Source organism: Wyeomyia smithii, chromosome 3, assembly GCF_029784165.1.
Source record: "Wyeomyia smithii strain HCP4-BCI-WySm-NY-G18 chromosome 3, ASM2978416v1, whole genome shotgun sequence".
Taxonomy (NCBI): Eukaryota; Metazoa; Arthropoda; class Insecta; order Diptera; family Culicidae; genus Wyeomyia; species Wyeomyia smithii.
In genome coordinates this window covers 219,138,486-219,159,663 of record NC_073696.1, presented here as the reverse complement: position 1 = coordinate 219,159,663, position 21,178 = coordinate 219,138,486, and the positions used below count along the sequence as shown (strand labels likewise).

General features: G+C 41.1%; 1 protein-coding gene across 2 annotated transcripts in view; it reads right to left on the bottom strand.

Annotated features, from left to right (window-relative positions):
* The window catches only part of LOC129727332 (small G protein signaling modulator 2-like), a 29,482-nt gene extending 9,201 nt beyond the window's left edge, over positions 1-20,281 (bottom strand). The window contains exons 1-11 of one of the 2 annotated variants that reach the window (XM_055685071.1): positions 19,547-20,281; positions 4,137-4,357; positions 3,387-3,559; positions 3,098-3,317; positions 2,815-3,036; positions 2,441-2,750; positions 2,200-2,385; positions 1,995-2,134; positions 1,773-1,932; positions 758-1,716; positions 568-692 (exon numbers count right to left, since the gene is read on the bottom strand). In XM_055685071.1, the coding sequence (XP_055541046.1) occupies positions 568-692; positions 758-1,716; positions 1,773-1,932; positions 1,995-2,134; positions 2,200-2,385; positions 2,441-2,750; positions 2,815-3,036; positions 3,098-3,317; positions 3,387-3,559; positions 4,137-4,357; positions 19,547-19,562 (2,732 nt within the window). In that variant the 5' untranslated portion in view covers positions 19,563-20,281. The remainder of the gene's footprint in view (positions 1-567; positions 693-757; positions 1,717-1,772; positions 1,933-1,994; positions 2,135-2,199; positions 2,386-2,440; positions 2,751-2,814; positions 3,037-3,097; positions 3,318-3,386; positions 3,560-4,136; positions 4,358-19,546) is intronic. The other variant, XM_055685072.1, reaches the window with a different exon arrangement.
* Positions 20,282-21,178: the final 897 nt, after the last annotated feature.

The following is a 21,178-nucleotide window of genomic DNA, read 5'->3' as shown; positions in this document are numbered from 1 at the left end:
TAAGACATTCGTGAAAACACTAACACTGAAATATATATCAGACACATCCGTAAAATCGTAAAATCTTAGCCAACGCCAAAAAGTTTTCCGAAAAAACAAATCTCTGGGATTTTGTTTATTATACTGGTCAACAAAAGCGAAACAATGCTGTCCCTAAAGCTTAAAAAAGTTTCCTTAGAAAGATTGTAGCTTTTTAACCTTGCCTGTAAAATGTGGTGCCTTTGGCCTCTAGTAGAAAAGCGTCAACTAACGTCAAAGTGTCACATAGTAATTGCTCGCCGAGTTCGTCGCTTTAAGTTATGTTAACGAGGAAACTCATTTGAATCTCTGAAGAAACATTGCTGGCTACGGGCACCGAAATTCACAGAAATGGGTAAAAAGCTTTATTTTTGTTCATTTTTTTAAGGTTGAGTTTCAGAGTTACACCTGTGTTGACCAGGGTTGTTTTTATTTGGGAGGCTTTTAGCCTGCTAGCTGTTTCATCTCTGATCTCTGACGTTAGCAGACTTAAACCGATTTATATCGGCATATAATGTCAAAATTAGAAATAAGCTTTGAAACACTTACGTGCATATCACATTTCGCAGTTTATCCAAGTTTTCATTAGCAAAATACCAATAGTTCCGATCGCATCTCTGCACATCCTTTTCGATTCGGTGTAGATTAAGACCAAACGATTCCAATAACTCGCTCTGTAAGAATAAAAAGAACACCAATTAAAAGCTCTTTCCTCCAAGAAACCGCCTCGAGTGTTTACACTATAAATTCCTCCATTCGAACTAGCCGGCGAGACACAGGTAGACTTCGGCTCTTGCAATGCATCCAGCTGGACTCCAGCAGTGCCGCCTTCCTCCGGTAGCGATTCCAACATGTTGTTGTTTTGCTCTCTAGCGTCGTTCAGCATACTCACATCTATGGAAGCATCAGTCACGATCACAGCTCGTGGATGACCGGAAGATTGAACCGATTCTTGCTCATCTTCCTCCTCATCCTCTTCATCACCCTCCTGCCCATTTTGTCCATTCGCGATTATTTCAGTATCGGTCTCATTTGAACCTTCATCCACATTCATAGCAACTGGCAGCATGTCGGCGACGTCTACGAAATCGTTACCCACTGTGGCATAGGACGAATCCGAGGGAGAGCTTTTATTGCTGTCCATATCTTTGCTGTGATCCGACAGCGGTAACTCTAGCCGGTTAGGCGACCCTTGCTTTTCTCCACGTTCTACGTCGGCTTTCTCCGGTTCATCGCAAGGCTTCGCCTGCTTTGCTTTAGAATTCTCTTCCTCGTCATCCACTTCCGGCTCGGACATGTCGGAGAAACCATTCTCCTCAAACACCTCATTCTCCATCTCATCCTCCATTTCACCATCCTTGCTTTTATTCTCCATACTGCCACTCCCGGAGCTGAGTTTCGCAACTGCCACCGCCGTTTTTTCCTTATCCCTCTGACGCACAATTGCTTCAACGGCCAACCATTCACTCATTGTAGTCTCGTAGTAGTGTTTGGTATTCTCATCCAATTCTGCCCGTTCTTCTGGTGTACTGCCAAAAGTATAATGCCCCAATAAGTACGGCCAAACCTCTTTCCGAATGTCGTGCTCAACTCCTCCATAGTAAACCAGTCTGTACACCTCTTGATCGGCTGCTACCACGCCTTTCTCATCATGAAGTTCCTCCCAGCGAGCGCGAGTCAGACCATCTTCAGCTCCGACTAAAAAGAAATGATCTGTAAATGCTTACTCTCGCTAACACTCACAAAATACTTACTATCCGGCGTTATTCGTCCATTAACCAATCCAGACAGGTGCGTTCGAACTGTCGACAGATGGCGGCAGTAGGCGAGCCAACCGTAAAATGCCCTAGATATAATCTGTCTTTTCATCGTTGAGCAAACCAGGGCAATGCTAGTAGATTGATTTGTAACCGGCTGGAAATACGCAAAAATAAACTTAGCACACGAAGCAATGTGTGACATTGTAGTTGTCTCACGTTAGGACTATCAATTGACATGGCATCAATCGATAGGCTCTTGCTGGAACAGTCACTACTTTCGTTGGTCGAACAACTGCTGAGTTGTGCCCTGTAGCGAGGACAAGTACTTCCTATATCCAAGATCGAGTGCGTAGCCACTGCGAAACAGAAGCGGACATTATGGTAGCATAGGTTGAAAACCTTTAAAATAGAAAGTGCATACAAAACTCTTCAGTATTGCTCTTGTTGACAACCCGAAATACGTAGTCGATCGGTAGTTCGTCGCTAGTGGCGGCCTCCAGTAACGATGGCAGTGGTCTGCGACGGGACTTATGCGGCCATGGGAAAATTCTGCCAATACCCCGTTGCGACCATAGCGGTGGATCTAACTGGCCATGGGGCAGGAGGCCTTCAGGGAAAAAAGTTTATCGTTTTCATTAACTTTTTCACTGCATTAAACTTACCTGTTTCAAGGCAACTTAGAAACGCTGCCATATGGCCTCCTTCCGGGAAAAGGATCGGTGGTCGTTGTACGCCATCTTGTCCCACCAAGATGATTGTGCCACCCGTATCCCCGCCCCGGGCCTGGTGACAGTGAACGTACACAATTTCGTCGACATTTACATTCAGTGCGTAATTCCAGTAAGAACTCTTATCAATATTCTCCGATTCCGTGTAGCCGTTCATCAACTGATTCGGAGTCCACTTGATGGTCAACGATTGGATGGTTTGATGCAAACTCAGGTAACCGGGCATCGGTTCGCTGGCATCTTTCTGCAAAGGAAAAACGATATTTCAAAAAGGTACTCTTCACTGAACTCTATCTTAAAAGCCGTACTGGCAGTACTTGAACGTTGTTCTTCCCGTACAATAGAGTAGCACGGGAGTTCTGATGCAAAGATTCTACATAGTCCTTTGAAGCGGACACCAACGAATTGGACTTGAAGGATGACATACTGCCCTCCTCCGAGCTGGTATGAAGACTTCGCTTGAAGTTCAACATTGGCCTCCGGATGGCCGGTGACGCTGGATTGACAGAGCTAATTCTGTGACGCTGGACCTGAAAATTAACAGCGTTGAGATTGGTAGTTCAGTACTTTAAGAAGCTCATAGTAACTAACCAGTTCGTCCGCGGGTGGATCCGTCCAAAAGTGGTCTGCAGTTTTGGCACGGGAATAATCCAGCGCGCAAGGTCCAACCAGCAGGGAGCTCAGTATTGACCCGTAGTCTGGATCCGCAACAAGTGAATCTCGATCGTAATATCGGGTTGCGTTGGACACCAAATGGTCAATTATTCGGGATAGTTTTTTCTCATACAATGCCAGCCGAATCCACAAATATCTGTGAAAAAAATGGGAATTTTCTAATTTATTTATCTATTGCCGGACGGATGAACAGACGGATGCTTACTTTATAACTGGTTGCGTTGACGGAGGAGTCGTCGTTGACACCGAATGGCTGCTACCTTTTTTCAAAATTGGTGGTTTATTCGTGCTATCGCTACTGGATGATGAACGTTTGTTAGGGTCGTTATTTTCTATTTCCTGCACCTTCTTGCTTATGAGTGCCGCTTCAGGACAATGCTGCAGTTTGTGTGAGAAATAAATACACAATATACACGGGAAGGGTTATTCATGACAAATCTCTTATGTATGATGTTTTCGTTATTATGTACACAATCTACAGTTGGCTGTTCCATTTTATTAAAAGCGCATACAAATTCTCCCACAATTACGCTAGAACACACTAATTGTAAACGTACGCAACAATCGAACCCGGAGGTAGCAGTTCCGGCAATGCTCTAGAATACAACAAAATAAGTTCATACCGTTTCCGAAACGGAAGCATCTATACAAGAAACAAAACGATTCTACATCTCTTACCGTACTGCAAATAGGGAAAACAAAAAAAAGACAAAAAACAGTACCTGAAATTTTTTATGAACTTTGTTTTGTACAATCCAAAGCTTGCTGATGGCACGAAAAATAAATTCACTGACAGGATATAGGAACTGGTGAGAAAAACATTCTAATAGTCCTCTAAACGAGCAACACGGCTTTTGGAAGGCGTCTAGAGGAAGGGGAAAGGGTGTTCAATTCCTAATTGCAAGCACTCACCCCGAAGTGCTTTTCGCTCATTCTGCACGTCCCGGGTACTCACCTTGGCCACCTTGTGCAGCAATGCCGTGGTCGATGAGGTTTTGAAAAGACCCAGAGCCCGTCTTCGCAGTCCCTGGCTAAGGCAGGCTTCCACCGCGGCACACAGCGATGTCACCGAACCGGACTCTTCGTGAATGTACTTCTTGGTGACCGCTTCTTCCATGACCTGTTTGACCTCTTTCTTGACGGCGGCTATCAGTTTCTCTTTAAAATCAATATTATCTGAGAGTTTTTGATTGTAATGATGGTTGGATTGGTTTGGTGCCGAACAGCGGGTGCATGTCGAAATATGTGTTGTTGTTTTTTTTTTAAACATACAATGTATCATTGAGTATTACCATGTGTTGTAAGCCGGTGTAACGCGTGATGAGGGTGGCGCACAAGTGATACACGTATGGTCAATCGAACAAACGACGAAAAATATGGGAGAAGAGACGAGAACAAACATTTACTAATACATTGATTGGCGGTGACTAGCGTATTTGAAAACGGAAGCTTAAAGCTTTATGTCTAAATTGAACATGAAAAATAAAACACAACCTCAGTGCACAAAACGAACAAAATAAATATCGAATAACGTTTGCTACCGAACGAGCCCAAGCATTCTCCTGGGATAAGTTTGACGTCAATCTATGTTTTTGCCCTTGGCAGCAATTCTGCAGTCAGTTTAATTTTGGCGTCTCCTGAACTTCAGAATCGTCTTTTCTGATTTTGAAAGCGTCAGTCTTCAGCTTAATTGAGGATTAACATACAAAAAAGTTTTAACAATTTATTTTATCCAATTTCTGTTTGGCTTTTTCTGGCCCACAGAAGCGTTTTTTGGCGATTCTGTGTAGAATTTAGGATAATTTCAGAAATTTCTCATTGTCGAATGAAATATTAAAAGCAAAATACATTTTGAAAGTATCAACTTTATCGAAGATTCTGTCTCGTAGTTTAAACGAGATTTTTATATTTTAACCAGTTCTAGCCAGAATTGTGACCCTTTTCCCGCAAAAGGAGGAGGATTATGTTAATTTTGTTGTTATTGTATCTTTGAGTATCGCTCACACTTTTGATATCACATTAAACTGATTTGTAGGCTGTGAGGCCGGTCTTTACATCGCTTCCCTACCAACCTGGGCGTTCATATCCCCGATGACGATCTTGATGAGCCGTCGTATGTTGCCTCCAACTGCACGTAGAACGATTCCTCCTCGTTGTCAGGTCTACCTTCGTGTGGGCAGTGCACGTTGATGATGCTGTAGTTCAAGAAACGACCTTTAATTCTCAACAGACATATCCTCTCGTTGATCACCTTCCAATTGATCACGCGATCCTACATTCTGCCCATAACACAAAAACCCGTTACTAGCTCGTTGGTTCTCCACCGCTCTGGTAGAACTGAACCTTGCCTCCACGGACTTTCCACACTTTCTCACCTTTGCGACAGATCTCCTGCAGAGCCACGATCTCGAACTTGCGGGGTTCTAGCTGCTCAAGTAGCATCCTGTCTCCGCCTACAAAATTTAGCGTCTTGCAGTTCCAGGTACCGAGTTTCCACTCGTGATCCGTTTTTCGTTGCCTAGGTTCATGCCGAATGTTCCGAGTACTCAGCCGCCCGCTCCGGGTCAGACGTTGTTTTGAGCCGCCCCTTACTTGGGAAACAGACGCCCAGAAAGGCTTGGTTTCCCTCCGAGGTGGTCGACCCACCTTCCCTGCCCTGTCAGCATACGTCCGAGGTCCCACCACGGGTTGGTGACCATGATCTTCGCTTGGTTACTCGTATTCAGGGAGGAAGGGATAGGAGTTGCTAGGCATGATGCTAGGGACCACAATGGGGTCTACTTTATGCCAACTTGTACGGGATGTACTGCAGGTACGCTCTGCCCAGCCGTTTACCAACCAAACCATCAATCCGAAACGGAAAAACCGACAGTCTCAACCGACAACCGATAGTCTACATTCAGTTGACTTCGACCTTACACTTACTCCATTAGATTTTGGCGTTTTGAATTTAGATTTTCGAATTTTGAATTGATTTTTTTTATTCTGGTCTGTTAGCTATGGTTAACGACTGGAAAATGAGTACCATTGGTATAGGCAGGTTATAGGCATACAACAATGGTGTATAGTACCACTGACGTGCCTACTCAGCAACCCACGTTGGGAAGCTAGGCGATTGTTCAGCGGAAACGTACAGATTTTCTCGTTTTTTTATTCGGTACAGATTCTGTACTGGTTTTAGGAAAAAGTAGAGATAGGTACAGATTTTTCAAATGGCTAAAAAAAGATTAGTCTAAACTTTGTAACAAATACAATTAACGCGATATTACTATATAAAAGTTTCATTGACGAGCGAGCTAGTAGCTTAGACCTATTTAATGTCAACAGAGTCAATGCAGTCATAGTTTCATCAAAACAAGAAACGTACTTCGTTGAAGTTGTTTTTACTTGTCAGAGGTTTACAAAATAAACAACTGTGTTCCAATGGAACAGATTATGGTACAGATTTTTGTCGAAAATGGTACAGATGACAAAGATTTTTGCAGCTATTAGTACAGATAAAAAAGTGGCAAAACTGCGTCAGACCTTTTGAAGAATTAGAACATTCTGCTGATACTTTGAAGCAACCAGTTCCGGAAGAATTTTCTTTGTTGTTATTGTTTTTGTCTTATTAGTTTTATTGGAATTATTAATCAAGAGGTCAGTTTAAATATTAATCAAGAGGTAAACTAAACATTTTTTTTCGGTCAATATTTCATTTTTAAATATTTGTCATGTAACATCACACAACATTATACCCTCCCCCCCCCTCTTCGTCACAAATCGTCACGATTTCCTTAACCCCCTCTCACCCTATATCATTTCGTTGTTTTGCTTTCGTCTTGATTAGACGCAAATTGTTTATCTCCGTTTGATTCGCAAAATAACAATACACGAGTTATCGTACGGGTGTTTTTTTTTTCGATTAGTTCTTGTGTGCGATAACAATAGCCTGCAGTTTATCGGCAGAAACATCTTCTGCACACTGGTAGGGGCAGGCTACCCCGCCAGTGATCTGATACGCAGCTGATATATCAGCAAGAATAATTCTCCCGCACTGCTGTTACCCCGCTAGCAGCACGGACCATCATACGATCGAGCGAGTGGAAGTCAACTACAAGTGGCATCTACAAGGTCGAGTGTAAGATACGGCCACTGTGTCACAACACGAAGCTGGATCGTCATTGTTTGTTCTGCGGAGACACTCGATTAATCCAACAATCAGCCGTGAGGTCGTGACTTAGACGTTCGGTGAAGTATTCACTTTAGATTTTTTATCATTATAATTAATATTATTATTATTATTGTTATTATTATAATTATTATTATTATTATTGTTATTATTATTATTATTGTTATAATTATTATTATTATTATTACTATTATTACTATTGTTATTAGTATTAGTATTACTGTCTTTTTTTTAATTTTGATCCGTTGTAGTTTGAAAAATTGTTTTTAAAATTTAATATCAACTACTTGATCCCCCCACCCCCCCCACATTCGAATATTTATCGTTTGTGTGCGGTAGAGCGTAACGCTCCCGCAAAATGGACGACATGCAGGTGCAACTATTCCTGGATGTGGAAACAAATGGGGAAGAGATTGAGATCTCCCCCATCAATTCCCCTCTACCTTCCCCGCTACCTAGCCCCGTACCAAGGGTACCGGCAACACGGGTGAAAGCTTACCCAGATGCTTCGAAAGGTCCGTTCGTAGTTTACTTTAGGCCCATAAAGGAGCCTCTTAACATAATACAAATAGGCAAGGACCTGGCAAAACAGTTTTCGGCCGTAACCGAGATTACGAAGGTGAGGCCGAACAAACTGCGAGTTGTCGTGAGTAGCTTGAAGCAAGCAAACGAAATTGCTAGCTTCGAGCTCTTTACAAGGGAGTACCGCGTGTACATCCCTGCCAAGGACGTGGAGATCGACGGTGTGGTTACCGAAGGAAGCCTCACGGTCGATGACATTTTGCGTCACGGGGTTGGCTGCTTCAAGAACCCCCTGATTCAAGATGTAAAGATACTGGATGTCAAGCAATTACATTCAGTATCCATCGAAGAAGGGAAGAAGAAATTCCTCCCTTCGGATTCCTTCCGTGTAACATTCGCCGGATCCGCACTGCCGAACTACATCTCTTTGGACAGGGTTCGTCTGCCTGTACGCCTGTTTGTACCGCGGGTCATGCATTGCCAAAACTGCAAGCAGTTAGGTCATACAGCCACCTACTGCTGCAACAAGGCACGCTGCAGCAAGTGCGGAGGCAATCATGCTGAGACCGCTTGCAGTGAGGATACTGAAAGGTGTCTTTACTGCGAGGGAACTCGGCATGACCTTTCGGCGTGTCCCGCGTACAAACAGCGCGAGGAAAAAATTAAGCGTTCCCTTAAGGAACGATCAAAGCGCTCTTTTGCAGAAATGCTTAAGAGGGCTGAGCCACCCTCGATAGGAAACATCTTTTCCTTTTTGCCAACCGATGAGGGTACATCTGACGATCCCGTCGAAGGGTGTTCTTATGCCTTGCCAGAGGGATCTAGGAAGAGGAGAATGCTCAACTCTCCTAATCTTTCTCGCAAAGGTCGTAAGATAACCCCTAGCGGAATGACCAATAAGACAACACAGAAAGGAAGCGGTGAAGAAAAACCGAAGCAAGTACCCCCCGGTTTTAATTTCAAATCAAACCAGGAGTACCCACCGCTTCCTGGGGCACCAAAAACCCCTCGTGCACCCATTTCTCGATCAGAAGACATAAAAGAAACAGGGTTCATAAAATTCTCTGATATTGTGGACTGGATATTTAAAACATTCAACATACCAGATCCCTTTCAAAACATTCTTCTTGCCCTCCTCCCTACAGTGAAAACCTATTTGAAGCAACTCACAGCAACTTGGCCCCGCATTTCAGCTATCGTATCTTTCGATGACTAATACGTCGAAAGAGGTTAGGAATTTTGTCACTGTGTTACAGTGGAACTGCAGAAGTATCATCCCCAAATTCGATTTATTTTCACATTTGATAAACACATACAATTGTGATGCGTTCGCGCTCTGTGAAACTTTTCTCAATTCAAATGACCAATTTAATTTCCACGATTTCAACATCATTCGTCGAGATCGAGACTCACACGGTGGAGGGGTACTTTTAGGAATCAAAAAGTGCTATTCTTTTTTCAGAATCGACCTCCCCTCGATCTCGAATATTGAAGTTGTTGCCATTCAAACGAATATGAAAGGAAAAGACCTTTGCCTTGTTTCGTTATATATTCCCCCATCCGCGCGGATTGAACAGAAGCAACTCCTTGATATAGCAGAATTGCTTCCCGCACCTTTTTTGATTTTGGGAGATTTTAACTCTCACTGTTCGCTATGGGGGTCGCTGTACGACGACAACCGATCTTCTTTAATCTGTAACATGATCGACGACTTCAATATGACAGTTTTGAATACTGGGGAAGCGACACGCGTACCTAATCCTCCAGCACGTGAAAGCGTGCTTGACCTATCCCTCTGCTCGACATCACTAGCGTTAGATTGCCAGTGGAAAGTAATCAACGATCCCCACGGTAGTGATCATCTTCCAATCATTATATCAATTGCTAATGGTTCAACTCCCTCGAACCCAATCAATATTTCCTACGACCTTACACGTAATATTGATTGGAAGTGTTATGAGTCTATTATAGCGCAATCTATCGAGACTCACGAGGAACTTCCTCCGGAGGAAGAATACGCGTTCTTAGCTGGCTTGATAATCGACGCCGCGACTCAAGCTCAGACGAAACCGATACCCGGGGTAACGATTAGACAGCGCCTTCCCAACAAATGGTGGGAAAAAGAGTGCTCTGAGCTGTACGTGCGAAGGTCCGCGGCGTATAAGGACTACCGGGAGTACGGCACTGTCAACCTGCTTCGAAAGTACGAGGCACTGGGCAGGCAGATGAAGAGCTTAGTAAAGGCGAAAAAACGCGGGTACTGGCGGCGGTTCGTAAACGCGTTGTCGAGGGAAACAGCGATGAGCACTCTTTGGGATACCGCCAGGCGCATGCGGAACCGTGACGTTTCGAATGAAAGCGAGGAGTATTCAGATCGCTGAATACTCTATTTTGCCAAAAAGGTCTGTCCGGACTCTGTACCGGAACAGAAAACCTTTCGCGACGCGTTATAAGTAACTACGGAAGAGCCTCCATTTTCGATGTTGGAATTTTCAATGGCTCTCCTGTCGTGCAACAATAAGGCTCCAGGGTTAGATAGAATAAAATTCAACCTGTTGAAGAATCTACCCAACTCTGCAAAAAGACGTTTGTTGAATTTGTTCAACAAGTTTCTTGAGCTAAATATTGTTCCGCATGACTGGAGGGAGGTAAAAGTCATTGCTATTCGGAAACCCGGGAAACCTGCCTCTGATCACAATTCATATAGGCCGATTGCGATGCTCTCTTGCCTCCGGAAATTAATGGAGAAAATGATCTTACGGTTAGACAAATGGGTCGAAACAAACGGGTTACTTTCAGATACTCAATTTGGCTTTCGCCGGGGCAAAGGGACGAACGATTGCCTAGCGTTGCTTTCTACTGAAATTCAACTAGCCTTTGCTCGAAAAGAGCAAATGGCTTCTGCGTTCATGGATATTAAGGAGGCTTTTGACTCTGTCTCTGTAGAAGTTTTAAGCGCGAAACTTCATTCGCAGGGACTTTCACCAAATTTGAATAACTTTTTGCCCAATTTGTTGTCAGAAAAGCATATGTATTACTCACATGGCGATTCGACAACTTCCTGAATTAGTTACATGGGTCTTCCCCAGGGTTCATGTTTAAGTCCTCTCTTATATAATTTTTACGTCAATGACATCGATGAATGTCTTGCAAATTCATGCACGCTAAGGCAACTTGCAGACGATAGCGTTGTATCCATTACTGGTAGCGAGGCTAGCGATCTGCAAGGACCATTGCAAGATACCTTAGACAATTTGTCTGAATGGGCTCTTAAGCTGGGTATCGAATTCTCTCCGGAGAAAACTGAGCTGGTCGTTTTTTCTAGGAAGCATAATCCAGCTCAGCTGCAGCTCCTACTAACGGGTAAAACGATCTCTCAGGTTTTAGTCGCTAAATATCTCGGGGTCTGGTTCGACTCTAAATGCACCTGGGCTTGTCATATTAGGTATCTGACACAAAAATGCCAACAGAGGATTAATTTACTTCGTACGATTACCGGAACCTGGTGGGGAGCCCACCCAGGAGACCTTCTAAGGCTTTACCAAACAACGATATTGTCTGTAATTGAGTACGGGTGTTTCTGCTTCCGCTCCGCAGCAAACACACATTTGATCAAACTGGAACGAATACAGTATCGTTGTTTGCGTATTGCCTTAGGTTGCATGCAGTCGACCCATACGATGAGTCTTGAAGTGCTAGCGGGTATTCTTCCGTTGAAACATCGTTTTTGGAATCTCTCTTACCGGTTGCTAATTCGATGCACAGTTATGAACCCATTAGTAATTGAAAATTTCGAGAGGTTGGTCGTCCTTCAATCTCAATCCAGATTTATGACTTTATATTTTGACTATATGGCTCAAGATATTAATCCTTCTTCATACGATTCCTCCAATGTCGCACTTTTAGATACTTCTAATAATGCTATATTCTTCGACACCACCATGAAACAAGACATTTCTGGTATCCCGGATCAATTGCGACCCCAAGAGATCCCTAAAATTTTTTCCAATAAGTTTAAACATGTTAGTTATGATAAAAGGTTTTACACTGACGGATCTAATCTAGATGAGTCCACTGGCTTTGGTGTTTTCCACGAAAATTTTACCGCCTCCTACAAACTCGATGCTCCTGCTTCCGTGTACGTCGCAGAACTTGCTGCCATTCAGTACTCTTTTGGGATCATCGAAACCCTGCCCATAGACCACTACTTCATCTTCACAGACAGTCTCAGTGCCATTGAGGCTCTGCGATCGATGAAGACTGTGAAGCACACCCCGTATTTCCTGGGGAAAATACGGCGGTTTTTAAGTGCTTTAACAGATAAAAATTACCGGGTCACCTTAGCGTGGGTCCCTGACGCTTTAGCTAAGGTGGGTGCTATTGATGGCGATATTTATGTAAGACCAATTGCTTATGATGAATTTTATAGCATTTTGCGTCAGAGAACACTCAACAGTTGGCAATCATCATGGAACTCAGATGAACTGGGACGGTGGCTACATTCCATTTTCCTAAGGTATCGACGAAAGCATGGTTCAAGGGGTTGGATGTAGGTCGAGACTTCATTCGCGTGATGTCCAGACTTATGTCCACTATACGTTAAACACGCATCTCTTTCGTATAGGGCTTGTAGACAGCAATCACTGCGTTTGTGGCGATGGCTACCATGACATCGAGCATGTTGTTTGGTCGTGTACCGAATACTGTGGTGTTAGGTCTGAGCTTATAGATTCCCTTCGGGCCCGAGGAAAACAACCGAACGTACCCGTTAGAGACATTCTGGGAAGCGGTGATCTCCAGTACATGACACAGCTATACGGGTTTTTAAAAAATGCTGGCATTAAAATTTTATTTCTTTTATCTATTTGCTAGAATACAATTTCTGTCACAAACTGAAAGAGAATGATACACCCGGCTGGAGACACTAAAACGAAGACTCGGCATCTCTATGTTTACGCAGACACCTCAGACCAAAACCGCTCAAATAGAACATGACTGGTTAGCCACGTACAAATGAATACATTCTGTAATATAAAATAGTTAAAAACAAAATTGTAACACCCCTCCTCTCACCTTAAATCCCCACTAGCTCGTAGTCGGCCGCGAGAATAAAAAAAAGGCCTCCCTCTTTTCCCTGCTAATTTAGAATTTAAAAAAAAAATGTACTTGGCTCAGTTAAACATAAATTGTATCGTGCCGTGTCAAATAAACTATTTAAAAACTCTCACCCTATATGCGGGACGTTCTTTTTGGATGCCACCTCAGAAATTTTTTTGCTGATTCTGGAACAAATTAACCTGTTATGGACCTTCAAAGCGGTTTTCGAAGATTCTGTGCTCGAGATGGAAACTTTTTCTTTTTTTATTTCCATTTTTAATTTGGACTTTTTTGGACAAACCACTCTACAGGGTGGCAACATAGAAGTGATACACGTATTAGAGTGCCCCTCGTTGTATTTTCTGTCACAGCATGACAAACATCTGAGCATGTATTGAAAGAATGACGTGTTTACTGTTTATTCGGAATAAATACAGTCAGTTTTCAGTTCCGCTCACAAAAAAATTGCAATGGATTCAAATAGAGAACAAATAGATCAGAAGGAAGCTGTCACATCTGAATTTAAGCAGATTATTCGTCTACAGGACCATCAAGCGTTTCAAAGATACAGGCACGGTTGTTCCCAAGAAGAAACCTAGTAAAAACGAAGTGTTCGGACTCCAGCGGTCATCAAAGCAGTTAAGGAACGTTCCCGGCGAAATCCAGCCCGTTCGGCAAGAAAAATGGCGTGTGAAATGAACATGAGCCCCACTTCCATGCAAAATTTAATTAAAAAAGATCTTGGATATTCAGCTTTTCGGAATCAGAAAATCCACGGAATAACTCGTAAAAATATTGCCGACAGAGTTGCTAGATCTCGGTTGCTGCTGAAGCCGCACGCAAGTCAAAACATTATTTTTTCGGACGAAAAGTTTGTTTTACTCTGGCAACAAGTAATTTAGCAGCCGATAAAAGAGCAGTCTAGCGATATCAAAATGCGTCAGCTATGAAGGTTTGGGGAGGTATATCGACCAAAGAGAACATACTATTGCTATTCAATGACAGGGGCGTGAAAATGCTAGAAAAAATAGACGACATTAGGCATTTGAATTTGGACATTTAAAAAAATGTTTGGTGAAGATTTGAGACGAAATGCCGATCGAAGTTATGCGTGCTTGCAGTGACTTCGAAAAGCGTCTACGGGCCGTTATCAAACACAAAAGTGAAAGATTTGAACTCAACTAAGTACATTGTAATTTTACTACATACAGATGATATTTGAATCGATTCCGAAGATAAATAAAAACTCTGGAACAAAGTCCCGAAGATGGGCGGTAGCACGCCCGGAACCGGTCGACTGAAAGGTAAATTTTTATGCATTTTTTATGTTGTAACAACAAGAAGCGTTGTTTGTCTGGTTTCGCGTCGCGTAATGTGATCATCGGTTTTCACGTTGCACAAAACACCGAAAATATGATAAAAACTGGTTTGAGTTTTATGACATAAATAAAGTGTATCACTTTCACGTATCTATACATATCAAAATGAAATTCTGTCAGATCCATATAGACTTGCAAATGACTAAACCGATCTGCATGAACATTTGTATGTAGGGGGTTTTGAGGTCGGGGATGATTCTTATGATAGTTTGACATCCCCTTCTCCAAATGAAACATTCAGATGAAACATACATTTCAGCATATCTCGAAAACTAATACAGCAAATGGAACCTAATTTGGCATGTGTATATTTTAAGAAGTGGGAAATATTTCTATGTTAGTTTGACACCCCTCCCTGCTCTATATGTAAGGACTTAGGCATAAACGAAACATAAATTTCAGCATAACGTGAGATTGAATCAAGAAAATGGAAAAAAGTAGGTAGGTAGGTTTTTGAGGGCAAAAAAATATTCTATGGTGATTTGACACCCCTCCCTCCTCTGTAAGGGTGGATTCCCATACAAGTAAAACACAAATTGTTGCAAAACGCAAGCACTAATCAAGCAAATAGAACCAAATTTAGCGTGTGGTGGTTTACAGGAGCACACAATATTAGTGTGATAGATCAATGTGTGATCTGTATAGCTCGAGATTTGAAGATTTTGGGAGCAAAAATGTGTGTATGATAGTTCGACACCCCTCCCTCCTCTGGATGGGATACAAATTCTTGCATAACTCGAGAACTAATCCAGCAAATGGAACGCAATCCTGAAAATGAGAATTTTAGAGTACAAGAGACGTTTCCATGATGATTGGACCCCCCCCCCCACGACTCTAGAGGTAGTCCCGCACAAATGAAACGCATATTTCAAAAAAAAATCCGGAAACTGCCCAAAATGGCCGATTCCAGAAACAGAATGATGCCTAGAGACTAGAAATTTACTCCACATGCCATTTTGAAATCTAAGATGGCGACTTTCGCTCTCTGGATTATATAACAAAATGACTAAATACCACCAAAAACGGGTATTTCCGTATTCAGGATGATGCCGGTTTTCCGGTTTTTGAAAACCCGCCCAAAATGGTCGAATACCACCCATAATGGGCATGCCGTTTTGAAATCCAAAATGACGACGTCCGGTTTCTGAAAAACACTCTAGAATGGCCGAATACCATGCGGTGTCTCTGGTAGAAGAAGCTTATTCGAAAAAATTAGTATCGCTCTAATACTCATAATTCGAAAGCTTAAGGTGTCCCCATTATTGTGCCACAAAAATTTAAATGTTCTATTGGCAGGTCTAGAGCATTTTTTTTTAAACCTTTTTTGTAATTAAAAAGCTAGTTTCAAGACTACGATGAGTTATCGTATATTCTACGATCGTACTGGAATATTAAAGGTTTGATTATTTATATAATATAACAATGTTTTATTTGAATAATTCCAGATTTTTTGACAAGGGTCAAGTGGGGTAAAGAAGAACCTCAAAAATTTCGAGTCAAAATATGTTGAAAACAAACAAATGCTGTAACTTTGAGTATACTTATTCGATTGCAATTCTATCCAAAAAATTATAAAATGCTGGTTACTACAAGTGCTGTCGTTATAAGAAATTCGCTATTTTCGTCAAACCATGGAGATTTCTAGAGTTTTTTCTTTTGTCAACTGAAGTAGGTCATGAATCTAGAAAATACGTGTTAGAGAGTAATTGAAGAGCTTTCAAAAGGCACCGCTTAACCCTTTAGTGCCCAAGTTAATTTCTTCGGTAAAAGCACTATGAACCATTATAAACACTTTTTTTTAAGTATTTATTGGAGTTTTTCAGAACTTCGGCTGAAGCCCGCCAAATGGTGGCATTGGGCACTAGAGGGTTAAGAATCCAGCATGTCATGAATTGAAATCATTTCAGGCTAAACGGTATTTAGGCCAAAAATGGCCGACTTCGAGCCACCATTTCGATTTTTTAAAGGAACAATACTCAATAACAGTAATCGCGTCACCTGTGAAAACGCTATTTTATAATTGCTACGGTGTAGCAAACGTAAAATAACGTTTTCACAGAGAACGCATTATCTATTTCCAAGTCTTGTGCTGCTCAAATTCGAAGTAGTGGCTCAAAATCGGCTGTTTGTGGCTTCAATACCTTTTTACCTTAAACCTGTTGTGCGAGCAGTCCAACTCCGTTTTGTGATATTGAAAACATTTGAAATGCTGGTCACACGATATAAAACCTTCAAGCTGGTCTCGAGGTAGGATGCTGGTTAAACAAGGCAATGATGTTCGAATTTTGGCTGGAAGACACCGTTAGAATTAATCGCATTTTGAACTTTCGTAATCATTTGCACACTTGTCTAAAGAAAAAAACAGAGTTTCTTATTAAATTACTCTAAAAGTAAGAACGTTCTGCTGTATTCCGCGCGTTTTTTCATGTTCGCACTGTCACTTTTTGTAGAGTAACCTGCTACGTGTTTGTGTTAGCGGATTTATTCGTAGCTCAATTGTCTTCCTTCAGAAGAACTTTTCTCTTATTTTCTTATCGGCCTTATCTTGAGCTATCTCGCAATTTATTAAGGAATATAACGTGCCATGGTCAGAGAAATTATCGATTGTTCAGATCAGAACTTTTTATTCTAGATCTTACGCCATACTTTACGTAAATTTTCTCGGTGTAAAGTATGTTTTAAAATATAAAATTTTCTCGGCCGTTTCTAAAACGGCGCTTTTTATATGTCAAATAAAAGCTCTTGAGTTTCTCTATTCAACATATTGTTAGGATTTAAAACATTTTTTATTGCATTATCTTAAAGTACAACCTCTTGAAAAGTTTTTTACAATTTTTTATAAAGATCTGAGCAATAGAGAGAAAGTAAGAGCGTTTTGAAGCGCGCCTGAAACTTTATGCGCCTTGAATCTTCACGCGCACATATCTCGTAATAGTGTTTCTCAAAAATTGACTTTGTCGTGTTTACGTTTGCGGTCAAACTAATGGACCGATTTTCTTCATCTTTTTTTTTTTTAATGTTCGTTATTGAGTTCCCCGGTCGTTGAACGATCTTGTTTTGATACACGAAGTTTAACTTTGCCGATAAAAAAATTAACACAATTTACAAAATGCACACTTCTAAACTGAAGCAATAACATGAGTTTTTTGATTCAGTTGCTCTGCTGAGTCTCTATCGTAAACACCGCAAACCTCTGCAAAAAAGCGTTTCGGGGAAACGGCCATTACTCCACAAATTATTGGTATTGTTTATGAACAAACGTGTATTTTTTTTTGTTGTTGGTTAGCAGAACTTTTAGAAAGTTACTACCTTTTAGCAATAAAAAAGCCTACACGCCTACATGCCTAAAAAATCCAAACTTTGCTTTTTTTCTCGAGCGAAAAGGTTTATAACCCTTCCAGCATACGCAAAGTTACAGCTTTTTTTTGTTTTCAGTAGATTTTGAACTCGAAATTTCCGAGAGTCTTAACTCTTTCCAAAAATCTGAGCCTATGCAAACCATTGTTCTATTATTCAAATTAACAACCCTCTAATGTTCCAGAACGATTGGAGAACCTTGTAAAACTATTCATAGTCCTGAAACATATTACTAATTCCATTTCACTAGCTTTTCAGTTACAAAAAATGTTTGAAAAAAAGGAAAAACTTGCAGTCCTGGCGGCGAAAAACAATTATGTAGACCATATGAATTTTATACTTCGAAACAAAATTCGTGGAAATCAACATATTATCTGAATAAAACAGTAGATTGTCAAAATAATTACGACGAAGTAATCAACTATTCAATGGATCATGCCTTGAAACCTGAACCAACTAAATTTATGTAATGATGAGACAAGATTTGATGTAAAGCATCTAAAAACCCATGTATTACAAGCAACGATACTTCAAGACAAATTTTATTACGAGGATGTTCTCATTTCGATAAAACCAATCATTTCATACGATTTATCTTACGAATTTTACCTCTAAATATTACTTTCAAATTCATTACCAACCGTTACTTTAACGTTTCGTGAATAATTTCTTCAACCGTTTTTGAAAACGATACGGTTCAATATTATTAGTATAATACAATTATAGTGAGACCACCCGGTATCACAGAAATGGTATCCCTCTAACATTCAGCAAATCTGTCAAAAGCATAGTTGATCTTGGGTCTATGTGATTTAGGTTAGGTATCATAGAAATAATCACAGAATACGGGATGAATATCCTAAATATGGTTTGATTCCACTACACCACGAGCTCACCAGAGTGGCAGCTATATTTGCCTACATATGCCCTGAATTGCACTGATTTTACTCAAAATACAATTAAAAAGAGTGAGTAAAATCCACGTATCAGCGTATGATCTGTTGGTAGTCGTTAACCACAAATAATGAGAACTCTACCTAAAACTAGATACTCGAGCATTGCAACTAGCTTAAAAAATAAGTGTCACAGAATATTGGCTGTTAATCACAACCATATTTGTAATTTTATTTAATTTTCATCGTGTGGCACGTCGTTCCACTCGAATGCTTTTGGCGCAGGTCTACATAAGACATTCCTCGCACCACCAGGGGAACTTTACAACTTTGTTACACATAAAGCACAAAGTAACACAACTAACGTAAAAAGTCAACACCAGTTTACGGTACGTTTATGTACACTTTAATGTCGCCCGTATGTCTGAATAAATGTTTGATTTAATTACACTCACTTCCCTTGCCCATGGTTCGCAAATTGCTTTTCATTGCAAACACGTTATAGAAGATGTGGTTCCATCAGCCATTCCCGTGGTAACTCGCTGATACCGTGCCCTACCCTGTTTTTTCTCCTCCTCCCAGTTACAGCTCAGTGAGGATGAGGATGTTATCAGCGTATGGAACACAAGAGAAAAACCTTATAGATACCATATTGTTTACGAATCAGCGTTTAACCTAGTTTACTCTAAAACCAGCATGAATCAGTTGCGCGAAGGGAAAACAAGAACAACAGATGGTATGACAACTGGAAAGGAAAATTACGAATAACAATTGTACTCTACTTTATAACGAAAACTTGTACTACCAGTGCATAAAGAAAAACAAACAAAATAAACCGAAACAAAAACATTATTGTCTGAAACCGTAAACTATGTATAACTGCAAGTGCAAAAGAATCACTAGCCAGAAACATTTTCATGAAAGTCTAAAAGACATAAAAATTTACCTGTGTGGAGCGACATATTGGTGGTTTGCTTGTTATCGAATATCCCTATCTCCGAAAGCCACACTTTCCCACTATCAGAACAGCAAAAATGGCTGAGATTTCGCCTAGTGTCGGCCGCAAATTGCAAACTTTTCACTGCTATCGTAAACAACCAGCTGGTGACACAATTCTTTAGCCACCCGTACGAGCATCGAGCGAAACAAGAAAAATCCTTTCAGGCTAGGCACGGTTTCATTCCTCGATGCAATTTTACTGCTCCACTTGCTACACTTTCTTACTTGTATCGACGCCCTTTTTTATTTGCAGCACCGACCATCGACCGTTATCGCTTCACTGAAGTTGAACTTCACCTTCAACGCAGACTGTGAGCAATTACCTAAAGCAAAACGCGCCACCACCGTCACCTCAAAATGAGGGGATCATGTAGTCAAAATGGGCTCCAATGCTTTAATTTTCCACCATACAGCAGAACTTTTTCACACAAGTCCTCTGTACCTACAGTACTATCTGAAACGCCATTCGGCGCTTTGATTGTTCGTCCGTCGACTGGCGGTGGAAAACTTTATCTCGAGCTTAGATATCCCAATGAATTTGCAGTTTTTCACTACCAAATTATTAGCAGCACAAAATTGCGCAAGGAAAATCTTCACTTTTCACAGTAATCCTCTCACGGCCAAACCAGCAGTACGTCTGCTGACTTCGGGTCTGCCTGATTCCAATGCAGGTTGCTGATTGTGTAGCTGATTCTCCATAGCCTAACTCTCATTTATATTTTTGGATCTCACAGCTCTTGGCTGGCTGTTCAATCTCTATGTTTATGTATAGTCAACAGTTAGTGCTCTTCCTCTCCCGCGAAACGAAACATAAACAAAAAATCAACTGTTCCCGTAAGTATCCATCTACTGCGGCCGCCTGCTCCCATAGTAGAAGCAGGATAAAAAAAACTCACGGTGAGAGCGGTCCTGTGTTCCGTATCCTGCTGTTGTCAGAATGAGCGTACGAAAACAAAGATGAAAAATCAATTCTACTAAAAGCTGCTCACCGACGGCGAACTTGGATGGCACGGAAACTTCAACGTTACACTGAGACAATACACTGCGTGTCACTTTTGATTCGCTAACAACATTGCGCCTCCATCATTTTCGTAGTTCGATGGAGAAGGATACGTGTGGGTAATTATATTGTTATGTTATCTTGTATTTTATTGTATTCTATTTATTTTACTGTTAGGAGGTATTATTTACATTTTTTTAATTGTCTTTTTGTGGTGAAAACGGTTTTTCGGTTTCACATCATTTTGTAACTTTTTCTAAGCAATTTGATAACAACATCTAAAGAAGAGTGATACGATTCATGCGTTTTTATCGATCTTATTGAATTGACGTAGAATTACGTTTTGCGGCATCGAGGCTTGAATTGAAAAACCGAGAACATCGAGAGCGTCGCGAAAATGGTCCACTTTCAAATGCCAAAAACTCAGTCAGTTTTCAACGGATTTCCTACATTCTTACAGCAATTGATTGAAAATTAGCCGTGCGTCCACCAAAATGCGGAAAATTGTAATATGGGCCACGATCTATTGTACTATTGAAAAATGCAGCGCCTTGTTAAACGCTGATTTCGAGCCATCAG